Source organism: Plectropomus leopardus, chromosome 7 (assembly GCF_026936395.1).
Source record: "Plectropomus leopardus strain MGB_pleo_1.0 chromosome 7, ASM2693639v1, whole genome shotgun sequence".
In the NCBI taxonomy this organism is placed as follows: domain Eukaryota; kingdom Metazoa; phylum Chordata; class Actinopteri; order Perciformes; family Serranidae; genus Plectropomus; species Plectropomus leopardus.
The window spans coordinates 5925586-5941225 of NC_142182.1; the positions used below are offsets into that span (position 1 = coordinate 5925586).

The following is a 15640-nucleotide window of genomic DNA, read 5'->3' on the forward strand; positions in this document are numbered from 1 at the left end:
TTATTAAGATTGTGGGCAACATCTCTGCAGGTCAAACTGATTTAGGGTCAAATTCTGATCTGCTTGTGACCTGTGAGTTTGTACTGCTGTTGTTTTATTGTTGCTAAAATGCCCATGTAAGCTGCAGAATGTCCATTTAATGCATTGTGCATGCAAAGCTAAAGAGATACAGTATGTGTGCTCACCTCAAAGATCATCCTCTGCAGTCCAAAGCAGAAGGTAGAGCCGAAGGGGTTGGTGTTATTGGCTGATGAGGACCTGTCAAATATAAGCATGTGATAATGTCAGAGGACTCTCATTTGGATAATTGTCAAAAAAGTTTGCTATTTTCTTAGACCTATGTGGGACACATTTTAAAAAGCAATGTAATAATGTGATCCACTGAGTTTGTGTAGATAAGAGTGTGTATGATGTACCTGTGGAGGACTACAGGTTTCTCCATCGGATGACCGAGCAGTTCCTGAATCTGATCCCACTGAAAGATCCAAAAAGTTAGCAGACAGTTCAAGTGACAGCTTCTGAGGCAGCAGATAAAAAAAAGCTTGTTTCTCCACTGCATTGTATCCTACGGTCACCAGAGCTGTCTAACAAGGCTGCTTAGGGGAACAACAACAAGATTGTGGTTGTATTAGCTTCAAGGCGATAGTACTGATGTGTCCAGTGAAAGAACATATTCATATAGACCAGTGGTTCTCAATTTTTTTTAACTACATACCCCCTTTTACATATTCTTATTAGCACAGTACCCTCTAGCCAGCATTTTCTTTTAAAGAGACACGCAATAAACAAATGTAAACATAACTATGGTAGTTAGTGATGGCACTGAAAATAGAAATAATGAATATAAAATGTTGTTTATTGAACATAAATTAAACTAGTATAAAAAAATCACTCAGGTACTCCCTGATTACTCCAAAGTACCCCCAGGGGTACTCCAACCTCCATTTGACAAACCACTGTGCAGCTGATAGGGCTGTAATGGTTCTACGAGGGTCACAGTCTGGTGAACACATCTGCACGCTGAATACACGGTATGTAGACGGATACGTGAAATGTGAAAGCAACGTTCACAAGCGCAAGTTCCACCTGAAACCTTTTAGCCGGACGCTATTTGCAACATTTTTGTTGTTTTGTTTTGTGTTTGGGTTTTTTGTTGTTTTGTTTTGGGTTTTTTGTTGTTTTGTTTTGTTTTGGGTTTTTTGTTGTTTTGTTTTGTTTTTTTATTGTTTTGTTTTGGTTTGGGTTTTTTTTTGTTGTTTTGTTTTGTTGATTTTTTTTTTTTTTTTTGGTTTGGTTTGGTTTGGTTGACAGTGCACATTAACAAACATTTCTTTTAATGTGCCAGTGTCAGCCGAGGGCTACTTTTCAACTGTTGCCCAGGTATTAAAATAGCCACTTCAAACAGAGACATTAAAGAATGCAAACAATTAAAAGCATGGATGAAAACATGAATACAAACTGAGGCAAAAGGTTACCACATCAAAAGCACACGAAGAAGACACTTCTATGTGACAGCAAACGGACAGTATGTACAACAAGATATAAAAAGTAGCCAGCAAGAAGTAGTTATGCAGATAAAAGATAAAGTATTAGCAAACAAGGCAGTTATGAACAATAAGACATAAGCATGAGCAGACATTGCACAGTCAGCAATAACATGATTTGAGTACATGCATTGCAGATGTAAAGACAGGTATTAGAGACACACTTGCACTGCGGTCTGTTTAAAATATGTGAAAATAAACATATTCTTATGCATTTTTGTGTTACAGCTAAGGGTGCATGATAATATCAGCATGTAGCTGGTATCAGCAGATGTTGGCTTTAAAATAAAATACTGGAGTCTGCCAACACGCTGATTTCTGCTGATATTTCATGCCACTTATTTTTTCTTATAAGAACAACACACAATGATTAGAATTTCTGTAGATATGCCAGTGTTATGTGCCAGGCTAATTTTCAACTGTAGTCCTTTGGCAAGATATTTTGAGACGTATAAAATGATAAAAATCACATAACAATGGCAGCAGCAAACCATAAAGACAGCAACAGCTACAGAACACAAGCAGGAACACCTGAGACAGAACACAAGCCATGCGAAGCAACAAGAAACAGCAGAAGACCAGAACAAAACAATAGCACAGCAGCAACAAATAGCATTTAAGCACAACATAGCCATGAACACAACATGAAGCAACAACGCATAGCTTTTTAGCACAAATACCCATGCGCGCAGCATGAAGCAACGACACACACTAAGCATGACATGCAGACATGTAGAGCAGCAAGAAACAGCAGTAGATAGAAGCAAAGATAAAATACAAGAGTCATAAGGTAGAGCCTTATTAAAACGCTAAAAGATGCAGTTATGGGTTAACAATAAGTCCGCATGCATTAAAACACAGGCAGGCCATGCAACACAAATTTAGGCAGGTAATCAATAAAAAGTTTTGGGGGGAAAAAAGTGGTTATATATCAATATTTATATCTGTTATCTGACAAATGACACGTTATATATTGGAGGAAAAAAACTAATATGCTTATGCATTTTATTGTTACAGACAGAGTTGGAAACTAATTTTTTGTCCACCTGCCACTGTGATGAATGAGCTGACCAGCCACTTAATAGATTACCATTCTTTTTGTTGCTGGTGAGGAAAAGCAAATTTAGCAGCAACACTTGCATATTTTACCAGCATTTGGCTCGTGGCTGTTGCTAATTTCCGACCCTGGTTACAGCCCTATTATTCGTAAAATGAAGCAAGTGAAGTAAAGATCAAATGTTCAATCCTGTTTTTACTAAACCCAGCAATCATCTCACAATCAATTTTCTTCAATAATTGATGCAAATTCTGGATGCTTTCATGTAAGTGTAATATCACAACGCTTTAATTATATTACTTCCTCTGCAGTAACATCAGCAGATATTTGTAGCCACAGTATAAAACATAATAATAGGCAGCTTTAATGGATATGAATCAAAGGGTTTACGAGAGACACGGAGATCAGATTTCAGAGGCAGGGAAACAACTTAAGGTACAGAGTCTAAATCACAATGCTCAACTCGTGGAAAAAGACACCGCTCAAAGACACCTTGACAGATCATTACAGCGCCACCTTGGGGGGATTTACAACAAAGCACTGACCTCTGGCAAAATGTCACAGTGGTAGAAATTCTGTCTTTTTACTGACCTTGCTGTAGGTTGTTAAGATGCAGTCCTCTGTCTGAGAATCAGCGCCTTCTAGAGCGCAGGAACACAAAAACAGAGAAAAAAAACATAGTGTGAGGGGCGGATTAAAAATCAACATTATACCTTTGACATTGAGACAATTAGGGTTCATTCTTTGAGAGATTCTTGACTGATAACCGTCTCACCTTTCTTTATGACTAGTGGGATCTTAAAGTCACATCGATGATATCTGTGATGAGAGATAAAACAAATTAAAGAAAGAAAATTAAGGACAAAAATGCACAATAAGAGAAATACGGTCTAACATGATAACAAACCTTAAAACTTAAAAAAAAAAAAAACCTAGTCCGAATTACACGCCCAGTCCCTTTGACCAGCCGGGTGTGGTGACAAATAAAGGCCTCTCTCAATTAGAAGCCAGTAACCATTCATTTCTGACTTTGTATTTTTTTTGTTTTACTTTCTTGGTTTTTTTTTATGTATATGGGTTGTTGTTTTGTTTTTTTTTTCAGTTTTTTGGGGGCAAATTTTCAGATAATTTTCTTGTACTTGGTTCATTTCTTCTTTCATTGCTCACTACCTTCTTCCAATGTTATTGTAAAAAACAAATAAATTAATACATAAAGCCAATTTGCCCAGGTTTCAAACAGGTATATAAATAATTTCACTGTATTATCCATCTTTGCTGAGCAACAGTTTTTTGTGATAGGAAATAAAAGCCCATCCCATAGAGCCGTCTGTCCCAAATACAAGCCTGTTGAGGTCTATGATTTAAGCAGTAATTGCCTGGGCTATTAATTGAAGTTTTACAGTAATATCAGCTCTGAATGTGGATAATTTCACAAAGACATAAGACACAAAGGTGAAGGAAAATGCAGTAAAGGAATCATAAAGAAAGAGACACACAGAAACACTAAACAGCAAGATATTTACATATTGAAGTTGTAATGTCCAGGGTAGTTGGTATGGAGGACAAATTTCTTAACCAGGTGGGTTGTAGAGTCAAACAGGATATCCTGAAAAACACAAAATCACAGTCATTAAGATTGTGTGCACCATATGTTTGGCAAGACAAGCTCATTACAGTCCTGTTTAATGCAAACAGCGGGGTGAGTAGAGGCAGGAATACACCCCCGCACCCGTTCATTATTATCAGCCAGTATCACCAGCTGGCCTCTGAGCAGATGCTCAAGCTTCTTGTTCAGATGATCTGACAGGATATTTTAGTGAAATGTGACTGAAAACAGGATTCACACTAAACAGAAAAAAATTATATCAACTTGTCACCTCCGATAGATGGATACTGGGCTCATCACCATCATCGGCAGTAACATGTCTGTGCCTCATTGCAGCTTTGTTAACTATAAATTCTCCCCAAAACACACATTATTGTGAACAGTCAGAGGGTTGGCATTTTAACTCTTAACTACTTTAAGCATATTTAGTGGAGTCTTTTCCTTTCCCTTAAGGTCCGTCCACACCAAGAACAATAGCTATAACTGTAACTGTAACTATAACGAGACAGTTTTAAAAATTGTTCCAACTCAAGAGGATGTCGGAGTCCACACTACAACAACATCAACGAAAGTGGCGAACGATATCCTTTCAATCACTCCTAAAATGATTTCATGAATAGCAGAGATACAAACAGCCAATCAGAATCTGTCTTATTTAGATGTTACATAGATCCTGACATCTAATTTGAACCAAAAACATATGTTTTTGTGTTGAAAAAGATGTATGAAGACCATTTTACTATTTTTTTTTCTTTTTGTTTTTATCCCTGTGAATTTAGTCATTAATTCTCTCCGTTTAAACTAGACTCTGGACAGCAGGTGGTGGTGTTGACTGCTATCAGGAGAAGAAGATGAAAGAAAAAAGTTCCACATATTGATTAAAAAACATCACCTTAATATGATGATTTATAGGCTTCATAAAAACTTTGAATTTAGATCTAAATCCTCAGAATTGACTGATTTGACTTATGGCAAATTATGAATGGAAATTGTCTTCAAAAGACAACAGCTCACGTAATATAATGTTTGATTCTCCTAAGTTGTGTCGTCTTTGAAGAATTTCATGAGCCAATATCCTTCTAGTTTTCCGTTTGTTTCTCCTCAACCTCCTTGCAACGTACAGCAGTAGCAGGTCATCAACATCCATTTTTGCGGCGTGCATAGCGCATGCTCTGCAACGCTGTTTACAGAACTTTATCGTTCAGTAGGGGTTCACATCGTAATCGTTATAGTTACAGTGCTTGGCGTGGACGACACTTTACCCAGAAGTTGGTCGGTGGAATCAAAACAAACTATGCCTAGCTCAACTTAAAACTCAGTGTGAATTAAGTCTCTCAATAGATAACATAGAAAACAGAGAACTGTCAATTTAGTTCTGATACAACCTCACCTTGCACATGGTGAATTTGCACAAATAATCTTCCCGCTCTACCTCACTACATACTTACACCAAACTTCTTCCAATTTGCACACTTTTATGTATAGTATTTCATGTTTATAGTATATTTGTAACATGTTTTTAGTATTTAGTAACTTAATTTTTGTATATTTCAAAGGGTTTTTAAGTATATTTTTATATTATATAGTCTACAAAAATATACCTTTGGCCTTTTTCCCTTCTAGTGTGACGTATGTATCACTGTGTTTTTACTGTTCCAGTGCAATGCCTTTATAAGCTGCTGCTGAAACAAAGAATTTCCCAGTCTGGGATAAATAAAGTATATCCATTTATTTATCTCTGTGAATGCAACTTAAATAAAAACCACAATCACTAAAGGATACAGACTAATGCACACAAACATGCTGAGACCGTGTTTACGTACCACTCCGAGGGTGAAGTAGTTAAAGAAGTAGTCGTTACATTTTGAAGGAACCTGCTTGTGAGGCGATGGAGAGTGGATCTTCATCTAAAATAAACAAGAACACGTAATGATGAAAAGGATCGATGGCAATATATGTCTTCACAATTATTGCTACAATCACAAATGCTCAGAAGAGACATTTGCATTTTAAATCATGTTTCTTATAATAACTGAAAAATATCTGTCTGACAGAGCTCCGTGGCTTCAAGGCACTTCTCAGGACTTCTGCCTCTTGTCTAAACGTTCTCACCAAGTTGCACTCTCAGGTAATGACATTTGGCAGAGATGGATTTAATGTGAATCTGTACTCTGTAAATTATTTCAGTTGTTATCCTTAGAAGTACCATGTCTGGCACCCAATCCTACTACCTACCATCAGCCACAGGGGAAACAAAAGCACTATCCTCTTCCTGTTTTGGTTGTGAATAGCTGACACACTTCCTTTGTGCCGTAAATCACTTCATTTTCCAGGGATGTCATACTTAGTGGCAGATAGAACTGCGTGGTGAAAACAAGGCTTATAGGAAGGTCTATATGCAGTGTTGTTATTCTAATGCCACTGGATTGTGCAATCAACATTTAATTCAGAAAGTTACGTTAAAGCATAAAAGTTGTGTATTTCGACTTTAAATGCTGAGGCTTTTTGTCTGTCTGCCGTTTGGTGCTGTGCTGGTGGTGTGCAGTGGGTTAATCAGGGTTTTCTCTCTCAGTTGGTTCTGGAAAAGGAGGAATGTGGTGAGATTGAACCAAAAAGCATGTTTGTGATGTATGATTTGCAAAAGTGCAGGGCTGGGTCACAATGCTCTTTCCACAGTCAATCACTCATATATTACACAGTCACTTATTTTCTAAAGACATTTCATAGTGAAGCTTGTAAAACCTTAGCTTTTATCAATAAATTGCCTGCGTACGATCAATTTATTTCTTGACAAATGAGCATAAATATACAGTACATCATGATTTCTTGTGATCCTACATTCAAGAAGTCAACTATTGAGCACATTCACATAAGTAAAAGGTTAAGACACAACTTGCCAAAAGTAGCATGTTAACTGGTAAAACACTCAATTAGTTTGGGTTAATCGTACAGCTGTCAGCATTAGCACGTTGATTGCTATGTGATTAAGGTCCGTACATGATGCTTTTTTGTCCTTTCTCTTTTAAAACTGCATTAATAGCGGGCCCATATTTACATCTTTAAGAGGCTGCACCAGGCTTTAAAGCCAGGTATCATATGAAACTAAAAGTCCTGAGGGGTCCAGTAGTACCAACTGTGTCGTGTGAATGTCTCAGGAAAGGAAAATAATGCTAAACAGGCTAATTTTAGGCTAAATTTTGACAATGGAGAAACAGTCTGGCCATTTCACAGGGGTCCCTTAACCTCTCACCTCAAGATATCTGAATGAAAATGGGTTCTTTGGGTACTCATGAGTCTCCCTTAATGCTTATCCCATGCAATTTTTGTTGTCATTTGATTCCTAATCAAGACAATCTGGTAAGTGTTGCTTTCTCTTGTCAGCACAGACTTCAAAAATGTTTTGTAATGCAAAATAATTGAATTGAAAGAATGGAATTTCAAAATGCAATTAATCGGAGTTCTGCATTTTATTGCAATTTAAAAATCTTATCTTTTGACCACCCTAATAAAAAGGTAATACATGTGATCTGTTAAGTGATTCAAAAAACAAACAGTTTCCCTACCTTGTCCTCTGACTTGTAGAAGACTTTATGCGGTGAGCCCAGAGCACCCAGTACATCCTGACAGGAATCTCCAAAGTAGATGCTCCTTTCTAGGGACTTCACTTTAGCATCAGTCATCACTCCTGGACCACAACCTGCACCCACACATTACAATACAACAGGAATGGAAATGACTCAATCTACATAAATAACAACAACAAAAAGGTCAAACAGCATATCAGCGACAATGGGTCTCATTCATGAAATGTCAGTAAATGTGTGAGTAGATCTGCACATCAGCAGGAAAGAGAAAGAAAGAGCGGGGAGAGAGAGAGCACAGGAGCAAAGTGAAAGGAGGGCTGAAAAGCAACTCGGTTGGCAGTGTTTGCCTCTGCCTCCCCAGCAGTGGGAGAGATGTGTTGCAGCAGAGAGTGGTAATCATTATCTGTGTGCTGCCATGGATCACCATGCGTACTAGACGCAGGAAGGGGCACAGCCTGCTCTGCTGAATCTGTCATGCACGAGTAGACTAACAAAAGGAAGAGAAGGAGGAGTGGTGTGAGGGAACACACCAAATCTTAGCTTGTAATACATGTTACAATATAAAAAATATGTATATTTTATATAAAATGTAATATGATATGGGCCTATTTTAATAGTACTTAACTGGGCTCTGGCCCAAAACTAAACATAACAGAGCATAATACAAACTGGCTGGCTGGCTGGAGCCCACGCCAGCTGACATTGAGCAAAAGGTGGCAATTTAGAGTCATCGATTTTACCAAACCTGCATGTCTTTGGACTGTGGGAGGAAGCCGCAGAACCCAGAGAAAACCCACACTGACACAGGGATGTAAACTCCACACAGAGGGGTCTCCCAACCCATTTCTAATAAGGACAAGCAGTATTTATTTACACAAACACTACGAGCAGTCAGAGCCGGGTGTAGATTTTGTTAGTTACCTACAGAGGAATCAGAGCCCCTAACATATTGATGAATGCTGAAATAGACGTAAACCTCCTTCTGCAAACAGCGCATACACAAATTCACTTTGCTCACGTCATGAATGAGACCCACGTTTACCATACAGCTAGATATACATGGTGCAGCGAGCCAGGTATACAAAGGTACACTATGAAGGATTTAATTGATTGAATCACTTTGTAAACTTGTTGAAGTTTATTATCACTATTGAGGTAGGAGAATTAAACATCCTGTGAATCAAAACCCAGATATGAGGATATGTGAGGAAAACACTTTGGCCACATGTTGATTCTTATCATAAATATTACACAGACACAGAGGCATATTCTACCTGCAGTGAGAAGACGGAGTTTGAGTCCCAGAGGCCCTGCCTGATCTCTCAGGACGTCCACACACTCTGCAAAGATGTTACCAAGGAAACAAGCCAGCGGCATCACCGGAGCTCTGAAAACAGAGAGAACAGTGTTCCCTTGTTTCTGAGGTTTTGCATTTATGCTTCTTGTGTGTTTCAGCTGTTAACCACATTCTTTTTCGGTTTGTCACATCTTTAACTGTGGAAACGCTACAAAGTCATGATAATATGTGAGGATTTCACACAGGGATTATTGGCCATGTGGGAGAATTATGATTCAAATTGTGCTTAACAAACATTATTCACAATAACCATAAAATGTTATACTTTCACATTGTTCGAGGCTCATCACACTAAAAGCCATTAATCATTGACTATCTGCGTCATCCACAAAATAACTGTTTGTGAGCCTAGCATGCTCCCAAGCTGCTAAAAAAGATCTGTTTTTTTTGTTAATTCAGACATGTTTGTTGTATTTTAACTGTGAGTGGTGTGATGCTAATAATTTTACAGGAATAATAAACTTTGGTACAGGTACATATGTCTCCCTTAAGTGATGTCTAGTTTGTGTATCTGCGTGTGTGTGTGTATCTGCATGTGTGTGTGTGTGTGTGTGTGTGTGTGTGTGTGTGTGTGTGTGTGTGTGTGTGTTACCTTGTTTCTTGCAGGTTGTTGCCGGTGTAGATGTGCATCCTCTTGACCATGGCCCCATGTGGAATCTGCAGGGAGGCCAAACCCATGGCAAAGTTAGGCTGCCAAGGCAAAACAACTGGGAGTAGTATGGGACTTGTATGTATACAATGTTTATGTGTGCACATAAACAACAAATAAATGATTGACAGAAACAGATTTTCCCCCCATTTATACAGATGTGATCATTATATGAGGAAGCGCTGTGGTGTAAAACATCTCATAACAAACTGACTGACCTAAATACACACGTTTCAGAGGTAAAAACAAACAGTGTTTCCACTGACTGAGACACTACGTTTAAATCCAGTTTGGATCTCTGTCAGGCAGCAGTGTTTAATCCCAGAGGTCCAGTATCCAATCAAAATTCATTGTGACTCAGCAGAGGTTATTTCTGTGCTGATTCTCTGTGTATTTCAGAGCACGAGATGCTTTTACAAATTTTAAAAAATATATATATAAAGTCACCCTTTTTATGATGGGGCTTATTTGCCCCAACAAAAGTTTCATTTTGCATTAACATTTTCAGCATTAATTAAGTCCAAAGGAAAGTTAAAAGGATTCTTCAAAAACAAGCCACACATTAATTGCCATTCAAGAGATTAAATTAATTGAACAGAATGAACAATTTCACAAGTTCACAGGGATTTTCCCTTTGTCATTACGGCTATAATGCAAACTAATAAGGGAAAAATAATTAAAACAAATATGGAAAAGAAAAGGGGATCTGAATATCTATTGTGCATAAAGCAATATAAAGCCTCCAGTGTTTTTATTTATTCTCAGTACTAGGCTAGGACGGTATTTTTTTCTTTATTTTTTTCTTAAATCTTCATGCCTTTTAACATCTCACCACTGTGGGAAAAAAGCTGAGCTGCTGGTGATAGAAGTCATTGTAGCATGTATGACATTGTCAAGCCTACAATGCTGCGTGTCTAATATGCTATTAGCTTACTTAGAGAAGTCTTGCTGGGTTTAAATAGGCCTACTTATGAACCATGGAAGTATGAATAGATAGGAAATAAGCCCCCGTCATCCTTCGATTCTTCCTGCAGGACCTTGCAACACTTGTTGCCGCACATCAGTAAGATAAATAGAGATGTTGAGCAGTTTGTGAAGCACTTTGAGGTGTGTGGATAGAGGTAAAGTTGGGGCAATTTCCAGTTTTTCCGCTCCAGTCCAGTATAAAGGCTTTCACTGTTTTGGTTTGTGCAAACTGGCTGAACTGGCAGTCATCATTATGTCATGTTCTGGCACTTTTAAAAGTAGACTTCCACAGTGCCAAGTCCAACTCAACTTGTGGTAGTAATAAGCAATATGACAGTTTGATTATTGTAATATCATGTTTGTTAACTTAGTAATGAAGCAACTAGTGTTATAAAGGTTGCGTGTAATTTACTGACAAGCAGAGGTGGCTGGTGTCTGCAACATGAGAGAGATCAAATTTCAGGCTCACCTTGATTTATGAAACTAAAATAGTCCCAAACAAGGCTTTTTTAATAGTCCTGTTATCCCCGCCACTCGCACCTGCCACCTTTCTCAGCTGAGCGGCTGGTTCCACCAGTAGAGACTGACCCCTGGTGGCTTGTGCTGTGCACTACATCACCAAAATACAGCATCTCTGTATCAGTTTAATAAAAAGAGGAGTGCTGTATTTTTGACAATATTGGGGAAAAAAATCAGACCTTAAGGATTTCTTATTACTCTGGTATACTGTAATATGCTGATGCCGCCCAAGCCTCAGTACACAGAGTCAGTTTTATCTAACAAAAATGCATTCAGCTAACATCTTACATGGTCAAAACAAACAGGAAACAAACTTCAAGTAAGTGTTGAGCTTTCGAAAATGAAATGCAAATATTGCGACTCAAACTAGAAGCTGAAAGTAGCACATCTGTTCACAACAAGCAAGCACAAGCTGTTTTTTCACTGAACCAAACAAAACCATTCAACTAACTCAGCATGCAGCTCAGAGCAGAGGGGAAGGTTTGAGAATCAATACAGTTATCATATCAAAGATTATGTTGGAGCAGCAGAATGGCAAAACCAAAAATGTGTGATAAGCTGCAAAAGCCTTATCAATGAGGTATGGAGTACGCTAAGGGAGTAGTAAAAACATCAATACGTGATGAAGATTTGACAATAGAAAGCTGCAGAACGGAGCAGACGGCAGAGCAGCTGTTTCATGACATGCATCAGCTGTACAGTACAGACAGTAAAACACCTGACTAATTATACACCCCAAATTCACAAAAACATAACACTTTCAATATGTATAAACATGCAGTTTGCCTTTGACATTTTCATACTGTCTTGAAAGTCTAAACTGTAATTCGCTGGGCATCGGCGTTGTCGTGGAGAATTTAATTATGAACTTGTGTTGCCAGAGCCAACCCAGTTCCCTAAACTCCCTACTGCTGTCTGATTTTTACTGCTTATATAACACTGCAAAGAGTCTGACATCTCAACAGCATAACACTTGAATTCCTACTTGGTACATTTTTGAGATCTGACACAGTTCCTTTTAACATTACAGAAAATCGGCCTCAAAAGTTTTGCATCCTGGGAAGAGGATCACATCTCAAAGCATTTTCTATCACTGACATCCAAGAAAAAAAAAATGCACAAGATTAAACAAGCAGTGAGACAATCACATTCTCAGCATGCTTTTGGTTTCTTCATTAATCATCATGATAAAACAACATCTTGCTGCAAGGAATTCAAAAACAAACTTGAGGCAAACTTAAGATTTGACGTCAGATGTTTGCATATAAAGGGAAATCACTTTAATCACAATGCGACCCGATTACCCCCCGGACGTTAAGACACAGCCTCTGAGCCAGGGATACTCAACTTACTCTGCTCAGCTGCCCCAAATCTAGGTTTTTAAGAAGTTTTAAGGATTTAAGGACATATCTAGGATTTTAGGATGTTTTTAAGGTATTAGGACGTTACTAGGATTTAAGGAAGTTTTTTGGATTTTAGGACATTTGTAAGAATTTTGAGCACGTTTCTAGGCTTTTAGGACATTTCTGGTATTTCAAGACATATCTAGGATTTGAGGATGTTTCTAGGATTTGAGGATGTTTCTAGGATTTTAAAACATATCTAGGATTTTACATTACTACGACCTCTGTCAGGGATGCAGGGGATCCTCCCCTGACATGTTTTTTTTAAAACTTTTTTTTATTAACTATGTATACTAAAAGTACAAAACCAAATCCCAGTGCTTATGACTTTTATTTTATAGTGAATTAGAGAATGGTTGGGCTGATCCTGCACCCTGCTGAGGTCAAGATTTGGTCGTGGGCCATACGTTGAGTATCACTGCTCTAAGCCTTTCTTCTCCATCTTGCTGGCAAACAAACTGACTCTCACCTCATATTTTGGGGCTTCATTCCATGAGTCCAGTTGAAAGGAGAAGGACAGGCCTCGAAAGTTGAGATGGAACAATTGCTCTGCAGCATTGTAAACTGGAATGAAGATTAAAAGATGTCATGAAAGAGAGAAATAAGATCAGAGTGTAAGTTCATTTGTGAGACATCCTTAGTGTGTTTATGTTTTGTAAAGTACCTCCAGGATGCGTAGCTCCAAATGACTGATCTATCTGCTCTATTGTGGGGGCAATGGCCTGAGAGTTGAAATGGACTCCACTAAAACACAAAACAACACACACACACACACACACACACACACACACACACACACACACACACACACACACACACACACACACACACACACACACAGAGCCAAAGTTACATCTATTACCATTCATGCAGGATGTACTGCATTAGCTGTGGAGATTAGCAGAATATATTTCACACAAAGACAATCATTCTTACTGACTTTAAGAAACACATTAACGCAGCTACAGTAACTCCATTACTGTGACGTCTTTCACTAAGTAGCTGTATATCTTTAAAATGGACGGTGTACTATACAAATAATGACCATTATATAGATCCATGCCTGTATATATACAGGCCATTTAACAGTAACAGCTGAGAGTCTAAGATGGTTTCATCCTGGCTACCTCAGATGTTGTTCTACAAGTTTCTGAACACCTTTGACCTCAGTTTGGTGACATTTTTTCTACTCACCAGTATTTCAACTTGACTTTGCTCAGGTCATACACTTCAATCACCTGTCATTCAGAAAGAGGAAAAAAGTTACAAAAAAAGTTTGTTTAATGTCAATAATTGCCAGTTATCTAGAAATGTTGGGACTAGCATTGCAAATTGTAAGAATTTTCCTTAATCGATTCATCAGAAACATTAAGGGTTGATTATTCAATTATTGTTATTTGAAAATAAATAAATATAAACACTGCTTTACTTCAAACAATACCAAATGCGTTTTTCCTCCGTGAAAGCTAAAAGCAACATATTGCATATACTTTGACAAGTATTTCATAGCCAATTAAGACGATTCAATTTCACATGTTCGGTTAAATTCTTAACGGCTGATTAATCGATCATTGATTACTTGTTATCATCCCTAGTTGGGACATTTTGCAACTGCTGCTGCTAAATAACTGTGGAGAAAGAAATAACATAACTCTCTCTCCTTAATATCTGGTGTGCAGGCTCAAGTTCCCGTCTAATGTCAACTAATAAATATCCAAAAACCCTGAGCTTACTGAGAGGCAGTCTCTTTCATTCTCCTAAAATCAGCAGTTTTCACCTTGAGTCTCTGATTTGTGGCATCAAACAGCAGTTTAATCCCATCCTGAGTCAAGTTCAGTATGAGGTCATGGCTGAGTGGCGTCTGGAGAGATAAACAAACCAATTAACAGAGAGGCATCCATGAACAGATATTCACACGGCCCAGCAACCTATATCAGGTTTTCAATGAGGTTTTCAACCTCATGTAAACAAGGCACACACTAAGATTGTAAAAAAGACAAAAATGGATAATTTCATGTGGATTAATATATGTTTGAAGGAATGGCTGCTTTGACAATGCAAGTCTTTGTGCTCAATTCCTATTTATTCCCAGATACAAGTTTTTGTTTTGCTGTCCACACGTTTTTTCTAAATCATGTGTCTCTGTAAACCTTCAGTAGCTGCTGGAAATGCCTGTTCTATAGTTCTTCTGTAGTGGAGCATAAATGCAAAGTTATAAAGTTGTGTTATTTTTCTTCTGTTGTGTGTGAGCATATCAATGAAGCAAAATGCTGAGGGGACCCACTGTGCCAACAGTGACCCTGAAAACATGTGATGGATTTGCAGTCTAATAATGAACAAATAGTTATGCTTACAATATTGTTCTGTGAGTAAAAAAGTACATAAATATAAACACTGTAACAGCGTAAACGTGCTGCAAGGGACTTTTGAACATGTCAAGCTGTAAACAAAAAAAGCTGAAAAAAGCTTAGTTTGCAGTTCAGACCTACAGACATTGTTAAGTGACTCATTTATCACGCCAACCTGTTTTTTTATTCCAGTACAGCAACTACCTTATTGCCCTGTTCTTGGTATTATTTGGCATATTAACATGTTGTGCCTTTGCAGCGCCAATGGTCTTGAGGCAAATATATGCACAGTTTTGGTTACAGTGCTATACATTTTGGTAATTGCACTGTATTCTTGTAGTATGTTTAATTTCACCGTGTTATAAGTAAATGTGTTGTTAACATTTAGTGAAATAAAATTTAATATGTGGTCATTTATCAGAGGTGTAGACCTTGAGCCCATGAAAGACAAATGTGGACCTTGTGGCCGGACCAGTTGGGAATCTAGACTAGAGGGACGTAAAACTCACATAAATATCTAATATGACTGTTCACACAGCAGCTGCATTGCAAAGAATCTGACTTGTATCTGATTTAGTACGATACAGGAAAGTGGCCCATATCAGAA

The 15640-nt window shown here is 38.0% G+C and overlaps 1 protein-coding gene across 2 annotated transcripts in view; it reads right to left on the reverse strand.

Moving 5' to 3' along the window:
• phaf1 (phagosome assembly factor 1) overlaps positions 1-15640 on the reverse strand; it is a 28386-nt gene that overhangs the window by 10286 nt on the left and 2460 nt on the right. Inside the window, exons 3-15 of one of the 2 annotated variants that reach the window (XM_042495660.2) lie at positions 14463-14546; positions 13880-13923; positions 13350-13429; positions 13155-13249; positions 9741-9838; positions 9066-9178; positions 7771-7904; positions 6031-6114; positions 4125-4207; positions 3377-3420; positions 3193-3242; positions 417-475; positions 186-258 (exon numbers count right to left, since the gene is read on the reverse strand). In XM_042495660.2, coding sequence (XP_042351594.1) covers positions 186-258; positions 417-475; positions 3193-3242; positions 3377-3420; positions 4125-4207; positions 6031-6114; positions 7771-7904; positions 9066-9178; positions 9741-9838; positions 13155-13249; positions 13350-13429; positions 13880-13923; positions 14463-14546 — 1041 coding nt within the window. The remainder of the gene's footprint in view (positions 1-185; positions 259-416; positions 476-3192; positions 3243-3376; positions 3421-4124; positions 4208-6030; positions 6115-7770; positions 7905-9065; positions 9179-9740; positions 9839-13154; positions 13250-13349; positions 13430-13879; positions 13924-14462; positions 14547-15640) is intronic. The other variant, XM_042495661.2, reaches the window with a different exon arrangement.